The following is a 25960-nucleotide window of genomic DNA, read 5'->3' as shown; positions in this document are numbered from 1 at the left end:
TGAAATAGGGCGTAGAGCTTTGTTATCTTATAGTGCTGTGAGACTGTAAAGATATTGTGAAGAACAAAGCTAGAGGAGAAAACCTTTTTTCATTTATTTAACACATTTATTTAGCACCTACTATGTGGGACTTTTTAGTTACTCGCAATATGGGACTAAACAAGACCAATAAGTTCCCTGCTTCTAGAGTTTACTGCTATGGTTTGAATGTCTGTGTTCCCCCAAATTCATATGCCGAAATCCTAATGCTCAAGGTGATGATGTTTGGAGGTGGGGCCTTTGGGAGGTGATTAGTCGTGAGGGTGGAGCCCCATGATGGGATTAGTGTTTTTATGAAAGAGACCCCACAATGCTCTCTAGCTGCATCTGTCATGTGAGGACACAGTGAGAAGTAGGCAATCTGCAACCCAGAAGAGGGTCTTTATGAGAATGTGACCGTGCTGGCAGCTTGATCTTGGACTTCCCAGCCTCCGGAATGGTGAGAAATAAATTTCTGTTGTTGATGAGCCACCCTGTCTGTGATATTTTGTTATAACAGCATGAACGGACTAAGACACTTATTTACCGTCTAAGAGGAGGAAAAAAGACAAACAAGTTAACAAATGAAGCAAAGATGAACAGATTAACAAATGAAGTAGAAATAAACTTGGCATTTTCAAGGAAAAGAAAGAAGACCAAAGTGACTCAAGCATAGTAAGTGAAGAACAAAGTGGTTAGAGTTCAGAGCAGAGAAGTAGTAGCAGGGGGTCAGACCATGGAGAGTCTTATAAGCCTTAGTAAGGAGTTTGGCTTTTATTTTAAGTATTATGGGAATCCATTAGATGCTTGAAACAGGGAGTAATATAGTTTGATTTACATTTAAAAAATATCACGTTGATTGCTGTGTGGAGCACAAACTGTAGAGAGGCAGGGAGGCCAATCAGAGTTGTAGGGATGGATGGTAGAGGCTTGGGCGAAGGTGGCCACAGTGGAGATGGACAGACATAGACAGGCTGGAGAGAAACTTTGGAGGTAGGTGTGACGGCACTTGCTCGTGATTTGGATGTAAGGGAAAGTGGGAAATTGAGGAAGGTAACTGTGCTGTTTATTGAGATGGGGAATACTAGGGGAGGACTAAATTTTGGTGCAGAAGAAAATCAAAAGTTCTGGGTTTTTAGTTTTTTTTTTTTTTGAGGTCAAATTTACATAACATAAAAGTAACTATTTTAAAGTCAACAATTTAGTGACATTTAGTACATCCACAAGGCTGTGCAACCACTTCTGTCTAGTTCCAAAACATAAAAGTTCTGTTCTGAATATGTTAATTTTGTAATGTTCATGGAAAGATCTTGGCTGAAGATATAAATTTCAGAGTCATGATATTCAAAGCCAGGAGACCAAACGGAACGGAGAACGCATCCTACCGTTTAGTAGAGAAGAAGAAACTTACAAAGGAAAAGGCAGGAAAGCATTCCCTGTAGAAGAAAGACAACGAGGAGAGGCCAGTGCTTTAGAATCCAAGAGAAGAAAGTACATCAAATGCTGCTTAGAGCAGAATCCCCGTGAGGTTTGATGACATGGAAGTCACAGCTGAACCTGACAAGAGCAGGTTTAGGAGAATGAAAGTGAGAGAAGCTTGACTGGGGAGAGTTAAAAGGAAATGAACTTTGAAAGCTGTGATTTCAGATAACTTTGATCACTTTGCTGTGAAATGGTGATGTAACTGGAGAGGCGTGACTTGGGGGTCAAGGGAGTGTCTGCTTTAAATATGGGAGATACTGGAGTATGTTTATGTGCTGATGATCATGATTCAGAAGAGAGAGAGAAATTGATGCAGAAGAGAGGGGAAAATTGGAGGCAAATCCTTGAGCAGGTGGAAGAGATAGAATCCAGTGTACAAGTGGGGAGGGCGGTCCCATTAGAGCCTGAATGCTCCTATTGGGACAGAAGGGACTCGGTATGAGTGAGTTGCAAGAAGGCTGGTACATTTTGTGGTAGGACAAGGAGGGAGTTCTCGTCTAATTGTTTCTTATTTTCAAGGAAGTAAGGAGAGCAAGCCCGATCGCTGCCCCACTTCTAGGCCCTTAGGGACTTGGAATATGAGGGGGGAAGTGTAGCTTCTACTTGGAGGGTGACAGTGAGAAGAGTCATGAGGGCACAGTGAGGGCAACAATGTGGAGGACATGTACCCTTTGGAGAGCAGGGACGTCTGCTAAGGATTGTGAGTTTTGGGGATACAGGGGAAGGGACTGCCAAGGTGGGCCGGGGCCGGGGGGAAGGGAATCCTGGTGATGATGGAGACTTGCTCTGTTGTCATGTGGCGACCTTGTGATTTAGGTCTCTGATGGGTTGAAGACAAGTTATGATTTTGGCCAGTAGCTTACCTGGCTTCTTCTAGTTGTTAGAGGGGGAGGCACTCTCTTTCTACTTTTCTACCCACTCAGTGAAAGCCACAGAGCATTTTTGTTCCTAAACAGGCTGAACTTTCATACTGAAGCCAGCATGGAGTTTACTTCCTCCCGTATTGAATCCAGTGAATGACTGTGTCCGTGCCTGGGGCTGTGGCCATCTTTCTAACCCACTTACCTACTCTCTTTACTTTCCAGCTTAAAACTCCCCAGTGTCTTCACATTCCTCTCAGGCTAAGTCCAAATTTACCATCTGTCCTCCACAGGCTCAACTTTTGGCATTTCCCTCCTTCCATATATCCTGGTCACTCAGAACTGCTTGCATTTCCCAAATTGACCCTAAATGTTTGGAATGACGTTATGACACTTCAGTTTTTGCTTAGCCCAGTTCTGTTCATCCTTTGGATTCTCTTCATTCCCCTCTCCCTTTGGGGAAGCACTACCTTCCCTTCTAAGACCAAGTCGGTACCTCTCCTCAGAGTTCGGCCTTACTGTTATCAAAGCACTGATTACGCTGACTGTGATCTCTGGTCACCAAGGCTCTGATCTTTCCTTTCAATCTCCTTTCTCTCTATTGTTCTCAGGGGATTATTTCTCTTGAACTATGTTCAACTTCCCTGATTTTTTCCTTTGTTATTACAATTCTTCAGTTCATTCCATTCAATGAGGGTTTTTTTGTATTATACTTTTTAGTTCTTTGTCAGTTTTGGTTCTTTATATCTCATATTTTTTGTTGAATTTTTTCAAACTTTCTCCTCATTCAGAGAGTGTTCATGATATTTGCTGGAGCATTTTACCAGCTACTTCCAAGTCTTTGTCTTTGAGATCAGGAGCTCTGTCTAATTAACCATCTTCATACGTCGATGGTTGAATGTGTTGCTTGGTATATATTATATGCTCAAGTATTTGTTGAACGAAAACGTGAGTAAATACATACTCACTTATTTTAATGAATGTAAGCTGCACAATATGTATGAAATATCCAGAATGAGGACTCAGTTTAAACTCAGCTCTTTTGGAAATGCACTGAGCATTAGTATAGCACATGTTTTACAACAATGTAGACATTTTCTTTAATTTTTTCTTCAGATTTACGTAGCATCTTTCTTTTGGACACCTTCAGTTTCTCCCTCCAGAGCCCATGCTCATCTGTACACTACGTCTCTAAGGCTGTAGAGCAGAGGGTGCCCTAACAGCGAGGTCCCTCTGCTGTTACATTATATTATGACAATCTTATAAATTGGTACTGCTTTAATTCTTATTTAATATCTGAGGGAAGTAAGTGTTTAAAAGAGGTTAAGTAAGGTGTGGTCACATTGTTAGTAAACAGCAAACAAGGACTTGGACCTTGGCCTGATCCAGTCTCTCTCTTACCAGCTAAATGGAAACTAAGTCTTTGAAAGGTAATCTGCTCTGTAAAAGGACAGGAAAGCAACATCCTAATTTCAGACAATTTTTATTTTTATTTATAGAGGTATTTTATAAATGCTCTGTGAAAATATGTTAACTCTGCTATGACTAAACCCCCTCAATGTATTTATTCTCTACACCAGGGAGAAAAAAAATTACATTTATAAATTTGAACATAATTATTACAAAAAAATTGCCAGGCACTGGGATTCTGGTTGTTCTATTGTGAAAGGCAACTACATATTAATTTAAATCAGATCTTATATCTTGATGATAGTTGGTGATAAATGCATCCTGGATTGGCTCCCTGGGGTCCCACACCACAAAGATGAAATTCAGTTGAACTAAAGGTGCTTATTAAATTCAAACGTTTTAATTCATTGATTCTCCATTAATTACTTTATTAAAGACCATGTATCAATTTGTTTTTATCCTGATTATAGCAGTTTTAATATTACCTGATTTGCTGATCCTGGTACTAGATTTGCTACTTGTTCTTTCCTGTTCACATATATTTCTGATTCACAGAGCTTCTAAGGGACTACTATTTTTAAGGTCATAAAGCCTTGTGTTTGTGTAGTAATTTTGTTTTCTAACCATTTTCAGAGGTTATTTTATTATATCCCAACAAGTACTCTGTGAGGTAGGTAAGGCCAATATTTAGAGCCTAGTTTTATACAAGAGGAAACAGGCAAATAGAGGCTGAGTAACTTGGAAAGTTCACTGGCATAACTAGTACCAAACTTAGGGATGGAAAACTGGCCTTCATACGCAGGCCAACATGCTAGGCATTTGAAAGGAGCTACATATAATGCCCACTTTTGCTAAACTCGGAATGAAATGAGAGGCAAATCCACTTGCCTAACATTTAACCGATAATCACTCATTGAGTTTTGGTGATATCAGGAGGAGTAAATAAAGTTTCCAACAGACTAACCATTAGAAAAGTTACGTAATGAAATCTTATAAATGGATTCACTGCTCTGTCTTATCATGAGGAGTTTTGTTAGGATTAAGATTTGTGAGCTTCGGGCACAAATTTACAAAGGTAAGTCCAGGCTCACTCATCCACTCCAACTAGTTCAAAAGCATGGATTAAATGTAAAAGAGAAAGTGAACTTATAAGAGGAATTAGTGCAAATACACTAAAAATCCAAGCTAGCATTTAGGTAGCCTAGACTTCTCTACTTTCTTATCTACACCATGGCAGAGCTTTTATGAACATATTTTTGACAGACCCTCAGGAATTCTCTAGGCCAGTGATTCTCATGGTAGAGGGTGGGAGTGAGTTCTAGAAGGGGAGGGAGGCCAGAAAAAGGGACCACCCTACTGAGGAGTGTTTTGGAAATTCGTGGGGCCTTTTTTTTTTTTTATAGTTCTTCTAGTGTATAACCTTAAGATTTACATACTAAAAAACAGTTTTAAAATTATAAATCACATTTCATATGTTTAGTGTATTAGGTTATTAGGTCAATTTTTAAAAATTACATATATAGGAAAATATATTGTCTATGAATTTCATTAAAGGATAGTAAAGGAAACATCCAAAATATCTGTGATATAAATGGGAAACTGGCTCTAGGGCACTGCTCTAGATCATGGTTCTCCAAGTGTGGTCTGTAGATCAGTAGGATCAGCATCACCCGGGAACTTGTTGAAAATACGAATTCTTATTACTCCAGACTTACTGAATATGAAACTCTGGGGGTGTGGCCCAGCAATCTGCGTTTTACCAAGGTTTCCAGGAGATTCTGATTCTCAAGTTTGAGAACCACTGCTTAGACTAACGGTACCTGTAGTCACATTACTGTTAAAGGGACAGGGAGGTTACATTTTCTGAAATGTAGTTTTCTGGCTTTTACACCCATGTGATGCTAATGGTTTCTTGGAATCTTTGATCTCGAAAGCAAAGTCATCATCTGGTTAACCACCCTAGGGAAGCCGGTGGGCCAGCACTGAGCGCTGCCTGCACGTTCTGTCACCTCACACCCCTCCAGCGTTTACGTTTTAAAAATCTCTGCCTCAGCACAGGTCTTCTGTGTGCTAAACTGTTTTTACTTTATCTGCTGAGATTTTGCAGGTCTGGAGGTCACAATGAGTTGGGATGACATTATTGCTTTTAAAAATTATTTACAAATTCACCCAATATTTAGGGGGAGACCCTGAGAAACATTAAGAAATTATAGTATTTCTGCCCAAAATTGGCAAAGAACTGTGCTGGGTTAAAATAAACATTACTAAAGAGTAAAGAGATTTGGAGTGAGAGGCATTGGGGATAGGGAGAGGGAAGAAAGACAGAAAGAGAAACAGAGAGAGAGGGAGGGTGAGAGAAACATTCGGAGATAAAACTCAATTAGGGAGAGCTGCACAAAGGGGTCTTCTGCTTGGGAGCAGACACACACATACACACACACACACACACACACACACACTGTGAAATAGTAACACTGTCGGTTAACCTTGCGTCAGGGTACCTGTTGATAGCTGTACCTTAGGTCTTCCATGGATGACAGAAATCTGCAACAGATAAGTAAATTAAGGACTTGAGTTTGATATTTAAATGAAGCTCTCAGACTTCTAGACTTTGCTAGTAACAACATATTCTGTATTACCTGAAACTGTTTTTATTAATTAAATGTGTAGCTTAATGTTATGTTGTTTCTAGAAGCAGTTATGAGAAACTATGGGGTTTTGTTTTTTAAAATAGTGTACAATTGGATAATGTTACCAAAACTAAAGGTCAGAATATTTCCATAAGTTTTGAGTGAATACATACTAGAGTATTGATGTAAATTAAAATTTGAAAAAGTAAAATGACTTTGAGAAATCTTTTCTTCTTTAAAAGATCACATTTGTACAAAAACTAAAAAAAGTTTTATGACAGAGCAATCACATTACCTTTTAAAGTAATGGAAGAAGATCAGAATCGTCTTATAAACACCTATGAAGAGTTACAATGACAAATATATTTCTGTCTAAAACAGTGGACAGCACTGTACCATTTAAACAGGACACACCCTAAATTAAGGTTCTTTAAAAAGCCATGAACAGAGATACATGAAGACAGCCTCTCTATTTTTTAAAACTTTATCACTTTATGCCTATATTTTCTGGAAAAATACTATTTTTGATAATATAGCAGATCACTACCAAAAGATCTACATCACTTTACAACAAATAACTTAGATATTTTGTCAGTTCCGTATCTAAGACTTTAATGATTTTCTGGATGAAAAGTATCAACATAAAAATTAACCTTTGCAAAGTCTGCATGCAGTTTTCCCTTGTTACACCATACTGTAACCGCCTCTTGTTAAAGGCTGACAATAAGGTGACACATGACTGCCACCTTGTGGGCAGTTAACATGATACAGATTTCAAAATCAAATAAAGCTTCAATTTAATGAGAATTACCATAGTCTTTATTCTGAAATGCAATGGAAACAATGATAAATAAGGACGTGTGGTCGTCTCTGAGCTACATTATTCTACATCCATTAATGTGGTGTTCATTTTTGGCACAAGTAGTTGGACACCGATACTGATAATATCAACTAGCAAAAGGCCATTTATGGAAATTATCTACAACCTTGCTACTCCAAGTATGTTCCATAGGCTAGTGGCATCTGTAATTACTTGGGAGCCTATCGGAGACGCAAAATCAGGCCCCACCTGAGACACCTGGAATCCAAATCAGCATTTTAACAAGATGCTGTGGATTTCCATACACACCCAAGGCCAAGATGTCTTCATCTACAGCTGGTGCCTACTGTCTGGACCCTCACCCTTTACTGTACTTCCCACTCAATGTAGGGGCAGGTAACTTTCACCAAAAAGTCCAGATCGTTAACAAAAGTACAGTTTGTTTTACTTGAATTACCTGATTAGCTTGACTTTCCCTTCGCACATGTAGAAATCTATTTTATCTATTATTTGCTGAGGTTGAACTACTGGATTAATTCCACAATTCAGAGAAAAACATTAAAACAAATTTCCCAGAAAAAAGGGCTTATTTAGTTTCAGGAGAGATTAGAATATTTTATTTTGCCCAATCAGAGCCCTTCAGCATAAAGAGACATTCATATACATATATATGAACATTTTCCAGAAACATTAGTTTATAATACATTATTTTAAAATACCAGCTTAACGGTATTTATTTACAAAAATATTTCATTACCTAATTTAAACCTTTTGCTGTGATGACAGTTGTAAAGTACAGGAATGCAAAATAACTACAAAGTTTAACACGTTTTTAGTGTTTGCAATAGTGCTTTTTTGTTTTAAATGAAACAGTACACAGAGATGGGTTTTTAAATCATATTTAAAATGCATATTCCAGCAATCACCTTTGAGATAGTTACTGGACTGAGCAAGATTAAAAAAAAAAAAAAAGTGCAGCAACTGAAAACTACCTGCATGTACAGTTTGAGGTGTACACAAGCTTGAGCTCTATACCAACCATGCTTTGCCCCTGAAGTGGACAATGTTAGAAAAACTTGATCTTGCTCTTTTTAATATTGGTTTTGGTGTTGCATTTACAATGAACCAATAGTATAACTCGAAAGCAAAATGTTTTTCTGGTTCTAACTACCACGTTAAGCAGAGGTCACACCTAAAGTATCACAGTACCATTTATTTACACAAAAAATTTTTTTTAATTTAAAACATGATTTACCCTCTTTGCGTTGCTCTCTATTGATATGTTAAATCTGTTTCCACCTCCTTACGTTGTCCTCAGTTGAAGAAAATTTAAACAACACAAAACACATTGCAAAAGTATAAAAAAAACCCCAAACTCCCAAATAAATAGGATTCCATTGTCATTAGCCTATATCCATTTTAAATGCCTGAGCCAAACAACCTACAATAAATTAATACTGATTTATTTACAACTCATACAGTATAAAATTTTAAACTATAAGCCTCATTGCAAAATATTGGCAGAACACAGCCACGATTTTTCTGATGCAAAGAGTGCGATGAAAAGAGCAATTTAATTACACGTAGTCCTGGACTACTGTACTCAATTTGTAAAGGAATTGTGCCTAATAATTTAAGACTGTGTGAGCAACTGAAGAAAGCAATGTTATAACCCTGATAATTGGGAAGTTATTAAAACCATTTAATTCAGCTGAGAAAGGTAAGTGAAAGTTTCCCCTTTGATTTTTGTCGGGGTTGTTACAACTATTTTCTGTCCACAGAAGCTTTAAAACTTCTGTGGTAACAGTAAGATCATTAAGAGTCACAGGAAAAATCATCCCCATAGCACTTTACAAGAAATTGATCAGAGTGATGAAAAGTATAATTAACAAAAGCTGTAAACAGTATCTTCACATTCATTTTCAAATGAAAAAAAAATAATTTTGGGGCATAAATTTCAGTTCAAGAGAACAAACACCCTAAAAGGGAAAAGAAAAAAAGGAGGACACTTAAGATAGAGAAGTGCTCGTTTTCAAAGTAAATACAGATTAAAAAGTCTAGGAATATTTGATCAAGTATCAAACTGATAAGGAACAAATTCTATAAACTACAAAATAAAAACCGTCATTGACAAAAATACATAAACTCTGTTTTCATTTTTGGAAATTTATTTTTAAAAAAGGTAGAAGAAAATATCTGGAAAACTATTTTAAATATATATATATTTTAAAACAATAATTAAGGTAGGCATCCAACAGCAAGCTGCAGCTATTGAGAAAGATCTTGTAATTATTGTTGTGGGCATTTTCCCCAAAATAAAATTAATATTTGAAAATGCTCAATAGAGGGTTTCTTTTAAACCACAGTAATGATATCTTTCCTGTCATGTGTGAAGACTTTTGAATGATGTATGATTCTTTAAAATTAATTGTATCTCGATATGAGATACCAATATTTCTTATTATAAGCGTAAAACATAACTTTTTGTATGGATAATATACATACTTTTTAAGTACTTTGACTTAAACTTAACAAGTTCACCATTTTTAAAATTAAAGAGTACATTTATAAAAATTCCATTTTAAAACTAAAAGTATATTCTCTAGCAGTACGTATAAATATAACACGTTACTGTATGATCTTAAAACAAATCTGAAAGTGTTGCAATAATTTAAGACCTAGAACGCTGAAACAAACAGCAAATGATTTTACTATTTTTTTTTCCTTCAAAACTATATAAAACCTTATTGAAGGTTTTAAAACTATGATCATTTAAGGTGCAGCTAGCAGCATATTCACAATTTTGGTATGTTTTATACATACGTATCACTTGATTTGAACGGAGAAATGTGAATTAAATGATAATAAAAAGTTTTCATTACATAAAAAATTGCAGAAAAAATTCAAGTTTGAAGTTCAGTGCTCTTTATTTTGGAAAAACAAATAAACAAAATCCCAAAAGTTAAAATGTAAAATAAATCTTTGCCACAAAAAATTTACCTTTGGATATAGCTTTTCTAATGTCACATGAAAAAATGCCTTAAGCAAAACATATATGGAATACAGAACTCAGGGTAAAACTTTGAAGTCCATGGTATCTTTCACATGTTTTTTCTTTCCTCTGCTGTTTTCTCACCACCCCCTGTAACCTAAAAGTATGTAACACTTTCAGACTTGTTTAAAACACATATCTACATGAAATAACTTCAGAGAAACCTACAATTAAAAAGTTCTAAGCAAAAGAAAATGCTTCTTTCTTTAAAGTACTGTACTTAAATTGTAATACAGTACACATAATAACATAGACAATTAGCAGCACTTTTTCCCATCCATAAAAAAATCAAATTAAGAAGTTAGTAATAGCTCAGTTATATCCATAACCATTTTTGGAAACACCTTGTACAATTGAAATGCAAACCAAGGGAATTAAGATAATTGAAAACTTCAAATGTTGTAATATACAGAAGTGGTCAGAATATAAGGTTTCAAATAACGTTCTAAGCAAATACATATGGATTTTAGTTTGAAGAGTAAAATGAACCAGATATGTGGTACATATAGGGAAACCACTTCCTACTGACAAACTGCTAATCAGTGAATACTTCAATGATTTGAGAGTCAAGGACACAGGCAACAAAGAATAATGTTTGAAGATATGGAGGAAGCACACAAAAATCTTTCACTTTTCTAATATTTTCTATTTTGACTATTTTTTTTAAATTTTTGGTTTGTTTTCCTGAAATCTTGGCTTGCTGGTGACTGCAACTTTTTGCGTTAGAAAAAAAATAAGAGATGTTACCTCTCAAATTACAATAAATTCCCTGGGTTAGTTTATTACTGCAGACTGTCTCTTATCTACAGACTGAATCAAGTATAACTCTGAGAAGCTTATTTCCTATTTTCAAAAATACTTCAAGCTTTCTAATCCTAAGTGAGTTTCTAGTTTGCTGTGCATAATTTGTAGATTAATTTAAAAATGAAATAAAATAACTTGAAATATTGATTTAAGATTTTCTTATAAAACCCATCTCAGGTAAATGTATCTAACTTCTCTATTTGAAAATAATTACAAGATTGGTTCATTTTATATACAACAGGAAAAATGACAGTTGATATAAAAATTAAGTTGATATACAATTAACACGAAATAACACAGCAAATTAAATAATTGGAGCTAATATGCCCTTACACATGAATGGGGAATCAACCAGTATATTACTTTACTTAGTGCTTCTCAACTTCAAATCCGTTAACTACTGATTTTATTGGTGACATTCACAAAACTGTACCTTTAAAAAACGGCTTAATACTTCCTGTGACATATCATGGAACAATGGGTTTATTAGATAATATATGATACAAATTAAACAATTTGTAAATTGCTACATGTTCATCATATAGCTGACATTAACTAACAGAAATGTTACTCATAGGTACTTTATACAAAGTCAAAAACTTTTGAGAATGACTATTTTTAAAATATTTCTTTTGGCTTGATCAGTTATCTCCATCACATATATTTAATCCCTCCCTAATGATATTTAAAGTAAATTTTAATGTAAACTTTCATATCCCATAGTGCATGTTATAAAATGTAAACATAAGAGCTTTATTAATGAAAAGAGGAAAGAGGAAAAATGCATAACAGACTGTGAAATTAAGGTGTTCTACAATATATCTTTAATGATCATATGGAATAGAAAAACAACCATCATGTTTGCTATCAATTTGTGCTCTGATTATCTCTTAATGACAAAAGAAAACTGTTTTAAACTATTTTTTATAGAAGAAAATATTTAAATTTCATTAATACTACGTATAATCTTCTATATTATTCGTCCTTTGTTGCTTTAAGAACAATCAGTAATAATCTCAGATGAGCCTGCAGAATGAGCTTACCTACTTCAGATCTACCCCGTCATCTCTTTTCTGTCTGTGTGCTATTCTAGGGACCAATCATTTATTGTCCACTGATGGTCTCATCTGCTTTATACTCCAATACAGGAATAATTTAGTTACCAAAATGCACATATTTTCCTTTCCTTTTGGCTTTTTAAAACCTTGAAAGGACATGAACAGTTTTATAGTATATTTCTACAGAAAATACTTTGTACGTCATCAGACTAGACTCTTACATAGATAATTATTGACAAAGGATGCTTGTGATTTTTTCCATGCGACAGCATGTGCACTAAGATTTAATTGGCTCATCACCTGAGTGTACTGGAACTGTTAGCAAGTAAAGGGCATATTAAAAAGGGAGCTGAACATTTTACTGAAATAATGAAACATTTTTTTAAGCAATTTTAATTAAGTAATGCAAAGGTACATTAGGTTAAACATTTTATAAAAATTCAAGCAAAATTAAAAACTTAGCCAATTTCAACATTTCTACAAATTTAACCAGTAACTATTTTGGTCAAATCCACGTTTAGCTGAATTAATGAGAACAAGGACAAGGGACATTGAAGTATTCTCCTCACCACAATGGAGGTTTTTCTCACTTTCCACACTGCATAGCCATTACATGGAAACTCCCAGAATGATGAGCAGTTCAGTCATGCTCTACACTTTTCTTTTCAATGAAAAGTGATGTATCGCCTTGTTTTGCTTTTGACAAAATATGGACTAAACACAAGTATACAATAACAAGAATCCAAGAGTAGCCCATACACAAGTCAACTATGTGTATGTTTTTATTATTTAAAGCCCACCATTCAGCTTATCTGTCTAAAGATATGGTAATAAACAGTTTGTTTCTTTTTCACTAATGATACTGATGACCAGTCAGTTGAAGGGAGGGAAAGTCCAAGACAGCCATTTATAAGTCAGTCAGTGACACAAATATAACTGTTTCAGCTTCAGGACTTCTGACTTATTGCCTCTCCCTCAAAGAGGTCAAACAACGATGGCAGATAATGACAGCACAGAATCTTTCGGCATGTGAAAGTTTTATACAGGACTGACCCAGGAAAAATCCCTGCTATGTCCCCTCAACATCCCTGTTTCTTCATTTGTAACATGTGACCATCCTAGTTCCCAAACTGTCAACTCGTAGCTGGTCCACAGCATATACTCCACGTTGAGTGTGTGTGAACACTCCTCAGTTAAAGCTGCATGACTGAGGTCAAACAGTGCATGATTGTGCTAGGAAAGAGCAGTATCCAGTGATGAACATCTCTTTAATGTTAACTTTCCTAAAGTGAAATCAATAAAATAAAATAGGAAAATTCTTTTTCCTTCTGGCTAAAGTTGGACTTAGTTGGATTTCTGGTTGTCAGAACTGGTACCACTTCTTATCTTTGTATTTCAACATCATCTAAAGTGGAGAAAACACAAAAAAACACATTTTAAAAATGCCAGAATAACAACAGTTACAACTGGTTGCTATACTTTTCTAAAACATGATATCATTCTGAAACATCCTCTCATTTTTATATTTAGTATTTATATGGAAAGCAGGAAGCAGGAACTGTTCCGTTTCAAGGAAAAAGGAATGTAACTATGAAGAACAAGCCTGGAAGGTCCTCACATTTCCTAAAGACAAGACATAAGTAAATTTTGGCTCAGTGCATTCTTTGGTGACCTAAGCTAATAACTTAAAAAATAAGGTAACTTTCAGTTCTCTAAAGTGAATTAAAAATAATACTTAAAGAACCTGGAGAATGAAAGGCTGAAATTACTACTGCTGCCATCTACAGTTTACTGAGCACTTAACTCTGGGCCAGGCACTGTATAACATACTTTCTCTACATGATTTCACTTGGTCCTCTCAACAACTCTATCTGTTAGGCATTATTAAAGTCTCCCTATTTTACCAATGAAGAAACTGAGGCTTATAGGGGTTAACTGCAGTAACACAATGGTGAAACTGGGATTTGAACCCATGGAGTCTAATTCAAGAACCCATGATCTTAACCACCTCAACGTACTGTCTTCCTTAGACTCTCACATATGGCTCAGGAACGTCTGGTAGAAGGGAAGAGCGAACAGCTAGGGATTGAGCTCTTTGCTAAATATTTTGACTGTAGATATATCTGAGGTTAACTGAACTGTTATATGCCTTAGAGATCACAGTCAGGGGCACGGTTATGCCAACAAAAGGCCTGACCTAGATTTAAGGCACTAGCCTGTATCTGAGGTGTGTTGGCCTAGTACATGGACTCACGAAAGATCTCTGAATCTCTCTGAAAGCCTGGACAATTCTCTCCCAAGTCAAGTTACCTCTCATACATTCTAGTTGTCAACATTATTGAGCAAGGAGGAGATGACTTTTGACTGAAAAGTTTAAAGAAGAGCTATTACTGACAGAGTGGGTACTCAAATATAAAAATAACCTTAATATGGCTTCTTCAGATAATACACTCAAATGCCTTTGAGGGCTAGGCTAGGAACTAAATGTGTGAAGTAGCCCAGTATAAAGCATCAAGGAGTGGCAGAACTCTGTGTCGAAATGAAGAACGTGTATTCCACCTGACGGCTTTTAAATTCAGTTTTCCAAGGGTACTATTCTGGCTAACAAAGTGTATTTGTAAGAAGGCCAGTTAGGGATCCCCTACTTTAGAGCATCTGTTTTTAAGCTCCACCACAACTTCCTAGTTCATCAAGATGAATTCGTTGCAAAAATGCACATTACTCCTCTGTGTGAGCTGGTCTACAGACAGATTCAGTATTGTTTCATTGAATAAAAACATTGGCCAATTTCAGTTACTTAACTCTACCTAAAGATCAAGAGGCAAATTATTTCCTTCTCTAGGAGAAGTTTGTAGTAGAATCTGGGCATTTAGGAAAATTAGCTTTGTTGTTGTTACTGTAACCCCTAAGAAACTGTTTGCAAAGCCACTGGCTTTGTTTACAAAAAGGCTGAAGGTGAGCAGGTACCTTCAAAATATATAAACTACAGTAAGAGACCAAAGGCTACTGAGACATATTCTTGTAATGGTTCCCGCTGGCGGCAAAAATTAGGAATTTGCAACCATACTGAGGATACATGAAAATTCATGTGAAGAAATACAACAGCTATAAAAATACAGTAGTTTTCATACTTGCTTTACCTAGGCTTTTTGGCTTAAATATTTGACATACCTCGTGAGCATGTTTAGAAAATGAATCTGCACTGGATAACATAGCTGCAGTTCTTTCTTCCAGGTCACTAAGTTTCTGCCCTCTTTCATCTAGTGCCAACCTGGCTCGTGCTAATTCACCAACAACTCCAGATGCTGCTCCTTTCACGCCTTCGATGCCACCAGGGCCAGGGATATGCTGAGCAAGACTTCTTGAAGCCTTTCCCGAGGATGATTCTCCAACTGAACGATTTGATAAATGAAAGAGTAACCCAGAAAATGAAAATTTTTTACTAATAAAATCCTACTACCTGATAGCATTAAAACAAACTTGATTGACAATATAATTGAAGTATTTATTTTACTATATAATTATTACTTTTTAGTTATGATTGTTTTAATAATTTGTAGATACTTTTCAAACATACAAAAACACAACGTACATTAATAAATATTCTATTCTATACTAGTTCATATAATAGAACTTGAGCAAAAAAGTGACTGGTAATTATTTGTTGAAATGAATAATGGGTATACTGATACCACTTTAATAACAGTAAAAAAATCACTCTTAAGTGTCCAAAAAATTAAAGATAAATTAACTTAAAAATATTTAAATTCAAAGACATAGATTTAAATATACATATTTATTTTAGTTTATTTATACCACACTTTCTCTTACTTGAAATACTATGCTTAGGCTTAGAAGGAAAATGTAGAATTTATTCAGTATTTCTTTTCAGTCTCCAAAAGTTGTAGATAACCACATCCCTTTCTTTCTATCCATTTATCTTGTCACTTACCAAATAGATCAACTTCTTCTTTCAAAAGATCTCAGGAATTCATTGCTTCCTTTCCCTTTATAACCTAGACCCTCATCACCTAACACCTAGATAACTGCAAAAGTCTTAAAATACGTTAAAGACTGATGTCAGATTCCCTCTTTCTTCAGCATACATTTCTTTTAGAAATGTAACTCATATCATAAAATTTGGCCTTGAACCATTCAGTAAATTTTAGTTTATTCAGAAGGTTGTACAACTACCATCACTAATTCTCGAGCATTTTACTCAAGCACAAAACAAAACACCCAAACAAACCCATGATTATTAGCTGTCACTTTCCATTTCCTCCACTTCTCAGTCCTTGGCAATCAATAATCCACTCTCTGTCTCCATAAATTTTCCTGTTCTGAACATTTCATACAAATGATTCACACACTGCGTGGGCTTGTGTCTGGCTTCTTTCACTTACTGTCAAGATTCAACCATATTGTAGCATGTATCAGTACTTCATCCTTTTTAATAACTGAATAATATTCCATTGTATGGATACGGATATATGACATTTTGTTTATCTGTTCATCAGTTGATGGACATTTGAGTTGTTTTCACTTTTTGGCTACTATGAATAATGCTGCTATGAACACTTGTACAAGTTTTTGTGTGAACATGTGTTTTCAATTCTCTTGGGTATATACTTAGTAGTGGAACTGCTGGGTCATATAATTTTATGTTTAACTTCTTGAGGAACTGCCAGAGTCTTCCAAAGAGGTTACATTATTTTACATTTCCACCAGCAACTTGTGAGGGTTTTGATTTCTCCATATCCTTGAGAAGATTTGTTACTGTACATCTTTTTGATTACAACCGTCCTAGTCAATGTGAAGTGGTATTTCATTGTGGTTTTGATTTGCATTTCTCTAATGACAAATTATATTGAGCATCTTTTTGTGTGTTTATTGGCCATTTGTATCTTTTCTTTGGAGAAGAGTCTATTCAAACCTTTTGCCCATTTAAAAATTGGGCTATTTGTTTTTTTATTGTTGAGTTGTAAGAATTTTTTAATACTCGATATTAGACTCTTATGAGATATCAGACTATCTTTTTTGACTTTTAATTCTGATGAAATCCAATTTACCTATTTTTTTCTTTGGTTGCTTATGATTTAGGTGTCATATCTGAGAAACCATTGCCTAATCTAAGGTCACAAAGATTTATACTTAGGTTTTCTTCTAAGAGTTTTATAGTTTTAGCTCTTACACTGAGGTCTTTGATCCACTCTGAGTTAATTTTTGTGTATGGTGTGAGGTCGGGGTCCAATCCATTCTTTTGCATGTGGATATCCATTGTCCCAACACCATCTGTCAAAAAGACCACTCTTTCACCATTGAAGTTTCTTGGTATCCTTGTAGAAAATCAATTGACCATACATGTATGGGCTTACTTCTGGACTCTCAATTCTATTCCATGTCTATGTATCTACCCTAATGCCAGTACCACACCCTCTTGATGATTACAGCTTTGTAGCAGCTTTGGAAATCAAAATGTGTGAGTTCTGTATCTTCTTTCTTCTTTTCAGAAAAAATTGTGTGTGTGTGGCTATTTTGGATCCTTTCCATTTCCATATGAATCTTAGGAACAGCTTGTTTCTTTCTTCAAAAAACCAGCTTGGACTTTGACAAGGACAGCATTGAATGTATAGATCAACCTGAGGAGTACTGCCATCTTAGCAATATTAAATATTCCAATCCATGAATGTAAGATATTAATCCATTTATTTATGTCTTAATTTCTTTAAATGATGTTCGAAGTTTTTAGTATATGTTTTAGTATATGTTTTCCATATGTTTAGTATATGTTTTAGTATTTTTTCTTTTTGATGCTATTATAAATGAAATTGTTTGCTTAATTTAATTTTTGGTTTGTTCATTGCTAGTGTACAGAAATGCAATCGATTCTTTATATGGATCTTGTATAAAATCTTGCTGAACTTGTTTATTGGCTAGAATGTGTTTTAAAAATTTTTTTAATTTAAAAAATTTTTTGGCCACGCAGTGCAGTTTGTGGGATCTTAGTTTCCTGACCAGGTATTGAATTTGGGGCTACAGGAGTGAAAGTGCCAAGCCCTAACCACTGGACCACCAGGGAACTCCCTAGAATGTTTTTTTGTGTGTGTGTGTGGTTTCCTTAAGATCTGCTATATGCAGGGTTATGTCATCTGTGAAGAGAGGTAATTTTACTTCTTCCATTCCAAACCTGCATGCCTGTATTTACTTTTCTTGCCTAATTGTCCTGGTTAAAGCCTCTAGTATAATGTTAATAGAAGTAGTGAGACCCTTTGAATTCCTATATAAAATTTAGAATCAGTTACAAAATTTGGGGGGGTGTTGATAAGGACTTCATTAAATGTTTATTTGTGTACATGTATATATCAGTTTTGAGAGAAGGGATGTTCTTATTGCATCTTCTACCACACAAACATGGTATACCTCTTCATTTATTTGGGTCATTAACTTCTCTCAACGAAGTTCGATAATTTTCTACCTTCCCCATGGAGGTCCCTGAACATCTTCTGTTAAGACTTATTTCTAGGTATTTGATTTTTTTTGATACTCTTGTGGTAGGTAGAATAATGCCCCCCCAAACCCCCAAAGATGACGACACTCTAATTCCTGGAACCTGTGAATATGTTACCTTCGTGGGAAAAGGGACTCTGCAGATGTGATTAAGTTAAAGACCTAAAGGTAGACTAATTATACAGGTAAACCCAATGTATAATCACATGTGTTCTTAAAAGCAAAGAGCTCTCCCCAGCTGTGGGCAGAGAAATGTGGCTTCAGAAAAACAGAGAGATGCAAAAAAGTTGCTAGCTTTGAAGATTAAGGAAGGCATCACCAGGTATGGAATGTGGATGGCCTCTAGAAGCTGAAAAAGGCAAGGAAACCATTCTCTCCTAAAGCCTCCAACAAGGAACACAGTCCTGGTAACACACTAGTGAGACCCATGTTGATTTCTAACTTATAAAACTGTAAGATAATAGAATTTCTGTTGTTTCAAGTCACTAAGTTTGTGGTAATTTGTTATAGCAGCAATGGAAAACTAATACAAAGAGCAATTTTTAAAATTTCATTTTTTACTGTTAATATGATATGAATGAATTTTATTTTTATATGCTGATTATATCTAGTCAGTTTACTAAACTATTATTTCTAATGATTTAGCTACAGATATTTTAGGCTTTCTAAATATGTCATCATATCAAACATTCACAAGTGATTATTTTGTTCTCCCTATCCTATTATTGTACCTTTTATTTCTTTTTAGTTCCCTTTTAAAGTCTCTAGGGACTTTAATACATTGTTGAATATATGTGGTAACAGAATTATATCTCATACCTTATGTCAAAGGAAAAATTTAAAATATTTTTTAATGTTCCTGTACTAAGTGTGATATTTGCTATAGAGTTTTGATAGTTAAATGTTGTAGCATTTGTAGCTATAATTTATCAAATTACTTTCTAGGAATTTTTATCATGAATGGATACTGAATTTTAACACATCTCTTTTGCATTTATTGTGGTGGTGGTATGATTTTTCTCTTTAATCTGTTAATGTGGTGAACTACCAATTAACTTTTTAAAAAATAATAAATCAGCTTTGAATTCCTGGAACAATGCAAACTTGGTCTTGACATATCATCTGCATTGTGATTAGATCACACATTCTTAATTCTAATCCATTGGAATCTGTTGATTTTTTAAAAAAATCATCTAACATAATGTAAACTTAAAAAAACACCCTAACTTTTTATAATGTAAGTTTCAAACATATAGGAAAGTAAAAAGAATTGTATAATAAACATCCATATATCCATGACCTAATTTTGGTAATAGATAACATTTTTTTTTTTTTGCCATTTGACTGTGTCTGTATATATATAATTTTTGAATGGAATACTTAAAAATTTATTATAGAAATTGATATTTTACTCCAAAATACTTCAGTATTCATCTATAATTTCCCTACAAATAACAATAGAATACATTTTATGAACATTCTGTGTGTGTTTGAAAATGTATATTCTGCAATGTTCTTTAGGTTTAAGTTCCTTCATTGTGTTGTTAATATCTTCTGTACCCTTGCAACCTATTTTTTATCTGCTGCTATATTTCAATCAATGGATATATTTTAGAAGTCCCCACTATGATTGAGAAATTGTCTCTTCTAGCAGTTATGTCGATATTTGTTTTTCATATATATTGAAGTCAAAATATTAGGTATACTTAATAATGCCTTAATGTTTCCTCTTTCTGATATTAACATAGTCGTACTAGGCAGATGATTCATTTGCGTTTGTGCTTTTCTACCTTTTAAAATTTCAATCTTTCTGTGCTCTTATATTTTATTTTTTATTAAAAAAATTTTTTTAACATCTTTATTGGGAGTATAATTGCTTTACAACGGTGTGTTAGTTTCTGCTTTATAACAAAGTGTATCAGCTATACATATACATATATCCTCATATCTCCTCCCTCTTGCGTCTCCGTCCCACCCTCCCTATCCCACCCCTCTAGGTGGTCACAAAGCAAGGAGCTGATCTCCCTGTGCTATGCAGCTGCTTCCCACTAGGTATCTATTTTACATTTGGTAGTATTTATCTCTTATATTTTAAATGTGTCTTCTGTGAGCAATATACTTATCCTTCTTTTAAAATTTAGTCTGATAGTCTCTATCTTTTAACTAGAATATTTATTCTACCTACATTTACTACGGTTATTTATATTTAAGTAAATCTACCATCCTTCATGTGCTTTCTAGTTATCTCACCTGTTCTGTGTTCTTTCTTCCCTCCTTTTGGAAGGACTGTGATCTTCCTGCTATTCATCAAGTTATGTACTACTTTTCTAGGTTACAGAGGTCACCCTAGAAATGACAACAAGAATCCTTAACTTATTAATGCTAATAGATCTTTTTACAAGTCTCTCAAAAAATGCAGGGATCTCAGATCACCTCAAATCCATTTATCCTTTCTAATTTCCTTGATTTTATGCAATATTTTGGATCACATTCTTTATTTATATGTGTATACACATACCACAAGACTTTGCTTTACAGTTTATAAAGATTTCAGTAATTATAATTATGCATGTATTTATTACTTTCTTTCCAAAGCATTGTCTCCTATATTTCTGACATTCCATCAGGATTATTTTCCCTCTATTTGAAGTACATCCTTTAGCATTCCCTTTAGTGTGATAGTGAGGCTTATTTGTTCACTTGTCTAAAACTCTCTCGTTCTTGAAGAATATTTTCTTTTCAGTATATAGTTCTAGATTAAGTACTACCTTCTGATAATAGGACGATAGAAGATCATCCTATTACCTTGGCTGTTGAGAACTCAGTCCATAACTTGTTAAAAGGTACCTATCATTTTTCTCTAGCCACTTGAAAGTTTTTCTTTGTTTTTGATGCACATTATTTTCATGTGACCTATCTAGTTGTGGATTTTTAAAAAATATCTTTCTTGGAATTAATTGGCTTCTTATGCGTGAAGTGCTGTATTCTATCAATTCTGAAAAATTCCCAGCCGTATCTCTTTACATATTGATTCTTCTTCACATTCTTTCCTATCTCCTTCTTGAGAAGGTCTAACATATGTTAGCCCCTCTCACTGCAACTTCTATTTCCTTTATCTTCTCCTATGTATCTTACATCTTTTTGTTTCTCTGTGCTACATTCTGGACGTTTTATTTTGACCTCCATTTAAGTTATGTAATTCTTTCTTCAGTTGTGTCTAATTTGTGGTTAAATTCATCCACTAAGCTTTTAATCTTGGTTTCTGAATCTTTCATTTCTAGAATTTCATTTTAGTCTTTTACACATTTGTTGTATTGATTTTATAGTTTTCAGTTACCTGATAAAATGTTCAGGCACGGTATTGATACTTATCCTCTTGAACATAATATGAATAATTATTTTATAGTCTGTGTCTGATGACTCCAATATTTGAAGTACCTGTGATTCTGCTTTGGCTTTTTCTGTTTTATTGATCATGGTGTTGATTCCTAGTATTCCAGATTACCTGACTACATATTTGAAAAACTATTTCTAAAAATGATATGAGGACTCTGAATATGTTATCTTTCTTTAGAGAACATTTTCATTGGAATCTGCCAGTTGCTGGGGACTTTAGCAGTTTGAAAAAATCTTAATTGAAGTTGAAAGTTTTCTGGGCCACTCAGATCATCTCAGGCTGAGCTGAAAGTCTGTGTGTCTGTATGTGCTGATTTACTTCCAGTTCACCTTTACTCTTAAGCTGTGGCCCTTTAGGGTCTTTGCAAAGAGAAAGAGTTATTTATCAGGGTTCCCATCTTGGCCAATTCTGGGAGCCTACCTTGCTAGTCCTATCACAGTTTAGAATCTCAGCTTGCTGCTTTAGATTAGCAAAGTACTCCAGGGTAAAAGTGGCCTCAGGTTGCCACGCTCACCACCTTTCCCCACGGATACTGTCTCCACTATACTGTTAGCTCTTCGATGTTTTCGAGAAGTAAAAAATGTATATATGTTTGAATTTTGTATAACTTTGTCTATTAACCTCAGTAAGAATGTTATTCTAAAATATCCGTCCCCCCGTGACTTGAAGAACAGTCTTCATTTTTTAAATGAATTAAAACTGACCAATCCTCATTACCCAGATGACTGAACAATCATTTGGGTAAGTTTTTAAAATGAACTTGCACTACACACTTACTTGCTGGTATTTAATCTTACAGTCTTTCTAGTCAACCAAACAGAAAAGGGAAATTCTAAAATATTCTAGCAAAAAATAAAGAATAAAAGAAAATAAAAATTCAAGGATAGCTAAGAGCTCCTATTTGAAAGAAAGGTCAGACATTCATTGATTCATTAGTTCATTCAAGGACCAATTTCTGATTTGTGCCAATTCTATGGAAGGTAGTAGATGAACCAGATTTTATATTTTAAATAACCTTCTAAGTGCAATGAGACTAGTTCTGGAAGTTTTGTAAGATAAAATAAATGTTTAAGTAAAAACGTTTTCAAAGTTAAGGTCATCAACTAAAGTCAATTACAGAATTAAAATAATGTAGATCATATTTAATGAAAGTCAAAAAAATTTTTTAAATTATTCATTTAAAGCTGTGAATATTCCTTTTTAGTCACCTGAAGCCATTCCGATTTTGGTTTCCAGAGTAAACTATTCCCCTGACTTGAGTTAGAATATGGCAGAATATAATTTTATGTATTTTGCAAAAACTTGGGTCTATCAATTGTTGTGACAGAGAGGAAAAAGGTGAACATAATTTATACATGTAAGAAAAATTTATATGGCTTGGATGTTTCTGTTTTATAGACATATTATCCAAATTAAATAAATCAACTTACATAGTTCTTCTCTATCAAGAGATTGTGCACCACCTCCAAACAAGCCTTTAAAGAATCCCCTGTTTGGTGCTTCAGGTGTTTCTACAGGAGTGAAGAGTTCACCCAACATTTCCTTTAAAATCAAAACAAATTGTAATTGTTAAAGCTTCAGGGACACTAAACTATAATTCACAAAACCATCACTGTAAACTCTTTAACTCAAACTTACATTACCTGTTGAGGTTCACAAACAATGAGTACACTTCAAATGATCAGATCTAGAACATTCTGACTTGGTCAAACAGTAAGTTATTAAGACTAACTTGACTAAGAATAACTTGCTGCTTGCTACTTTGGCTAGATTACTTTTTTCACATTTTAAGCAAAGATGATATTCCTGCTTAAATTGTAAGGAGATTCCAATCTTAATGACAAAGTGTTCATATAACTCTTATCAGGAATTGGTAACTGGATTAATAACTAGGTCTTCTTAAATTAGAAAGAAGAAAATCTATTAGCAAGTTGAAAAGTCCAGTGTAATGATGATACACAGTCTTGGAATTATCCAAAATAGCTGAGTCAGAAAATTAGTAGTTTAGAAAGACATACATACTTCTTTTTTCATGAACAAATGCTGGGAAGAGAATTATGCCAACATAAACCTGGAATTTCAGAAATCTGGCAGGGAGATGGAAAGGCTTCTTTTTATATTGTCAGAGTTTTCTGAAATTTTTGTCAATATTTTTCAGAGCACAGAAATGGTAAAAGTAAGTCAGGAGACAAGAAAAATTGCTGACATCTTACTGACTTTGTAGATGAGACATAAAGAGGGAAGAGGAGTTTCTACAAAAAAAAAAAAGGATGGTAGCAATATTATTTGCAAGGCAGTTTTGGGAAGCTTTAAAAGCAAAATAAAAGTATAGTGAGGCTTTGGGATTGCATTTCTGCCCATTAAAGAGAAGTAGCTATGATACAAAGGACAAGTACACCACTGGTTCCAGATAGTTCTGTTGTATTCTGATATTACATTATTACAGTTGGAGCTAAAGTATGTATTTTTTAGAGTTTCTTCCTTAGGGCTGGGCTAAGAAAGTTAATAAAGGATGTCCAAAGATTTTACATTTAGGTATATCTGTACACATATATATATTTTTGGCTGCACCGCGCAGCTTGTGGGATCTTAGTTCCCCAACCAGGGATTGAACCCGGGCCCACGGCAGTGAGAGAACGGAGTCTTAACCGTTGAACTATGAGGGAATTCCCAGTATTATCCATATTAATGCTGTCTCTCCAACCAGATTATAAATGAAAGGAAATATATATTAACACTATACAACACAGAGTTTCATTTATAATGTTGAAGTGGATTGAAGGCTTTACATTTTCATTCTCTTCCTCTGGATTTCTATAAAGTGGAGTAAAAGTAGAACGAAAAACTTCCTGAAGTCAATAAATCAAACTTGCTAAAACCCACCATAGAATATACTAATACCTATTATTTAATTCAAATTTATATTAGCCTATATAAAGAAGATGATTTTAGGCATATTTCCAATCTTTTTTATACTGTACTTCACAGATTCTAATTTAAACTGTATCTATTAAATTGATAAAACAAATGGCAAATAGCTACCATTTGAGTGTCTTTTATGCTAAATCAAGAGTAATATGACATATATATATATAGAGAGAGAGAGTCACAGCATAAAAATGTTTTTTGAAATTTACCTCACTTTAGAATTATGGTTTACAGCTCTTAATTTATTTGGTGTTTAATGAGCTTGCAATCTTACAAATGTAAAGTTAAGAAATTTAAAAATCCAAAGATTACAGTTATAAATCAAGAATCACTACAGTGTACTGGAATGAGTATAAACTTTGGAACCACGTGGACCTGGGTTTGACTCTCACCTCTGACTCTTACTTGCAGAGGAAACTTAGGCAAATCAGTCTCCCAGGGAACTGGCTTCCTCAACTTTATAAAGAAGTGATAAAAATACTTACCTCTCGGGAATGTTACCAGGATTAAAGATAATGAAGATTATCTTTAATAAACTGAAGATAACATACAATTCCAAGATCAGACACTCAATGAGGTATACACTAAATAGAAAAATCTCCTTTCACATAGGGATGAAACAAATTAGAAAATATGCAAGTCATTTATCATTAGATTAACATTGTGAATAGATATCTTTGAAGGAAGTGCCGCATATCGGTGCTTTGTGACCGCCTGGAGGGGTGTGATAGGGAGGGTGGGAGGGAGGGAGATGCAAGAGGGAAGAGATATGGGGACATATGTATATGTATAACTGATTCACTTTGTTATAAAGCAGAAACTAACACACCATTGTAAAGCAATTATACTCCAATAAAGACATAAAAAAAAAATTAGGTATTTCTTAATGAGTCTGCACTGTCTGTAGTTAGTATTAGGATTTGGGGAGAAGTATTGATGTTAAAAACGTACATATTTCAAGAATATAAAATAGTATCTATAGGTATTTTTTCAC

At 34.4% G+C, this 25960-nt stretch overlaps 1 protein-coding gene across 4 annotated transcripts in view; it reads right to left on the bottom strand.

The window, feature by feature from the left end:
* Positions 1-6905: 6905 nt before the first annotated feature.
* STXBP5 (syntaxin binding protein 5) overlaps positions 6906-25960 on the bottom strand; it is a 168010-nt gene continuing 148955 nt past the window's right edge. For 2 of the 4 annotated variants that reach the window (XM_030853223.2, XM_060283870.2), the window contains exons 24-26: positions 23469-23580; positions 15306-15526; positions 6908-13539 (exon numbers count right to left, since the gene is read on the bottom strand). In XM_030853223.2, the coding sequence (XP_030709083.1) occupies positions 13498-13539; positions 15306-15526; positions 23469-23580 (375 nt within the window). In that variant the 3' untranslated portion in view covers positions 6908-13497. Of the gene's footprint in view, positions 13540-15305; positions 15527-23468; positions 23581-25960 lie in introns of all 4 variants that reach the window. The other 2 variants (XM_060283869.1, XM_030853220.3) reach the window with 2 other exon arrangements.

This window comes from Globicephala melas, chromosome 14, assembly GCF_963455315.2.
Source record: "Globicephala melas chromosome 14, mGloMel1.2, whole genome shotgun sequence".
NCBI classification, from domain to species: Eukaryota; Metazoa; Chordata; class Mammalia; order Artiodactyla; family Delphinidae; genus Globicephala; species Globicephala melas.
The sequence above is the reverse complement of the archived record's forward strand: the minus strand, read 5'-3'. Positions and strand labels throughout refer to the sequence as shown.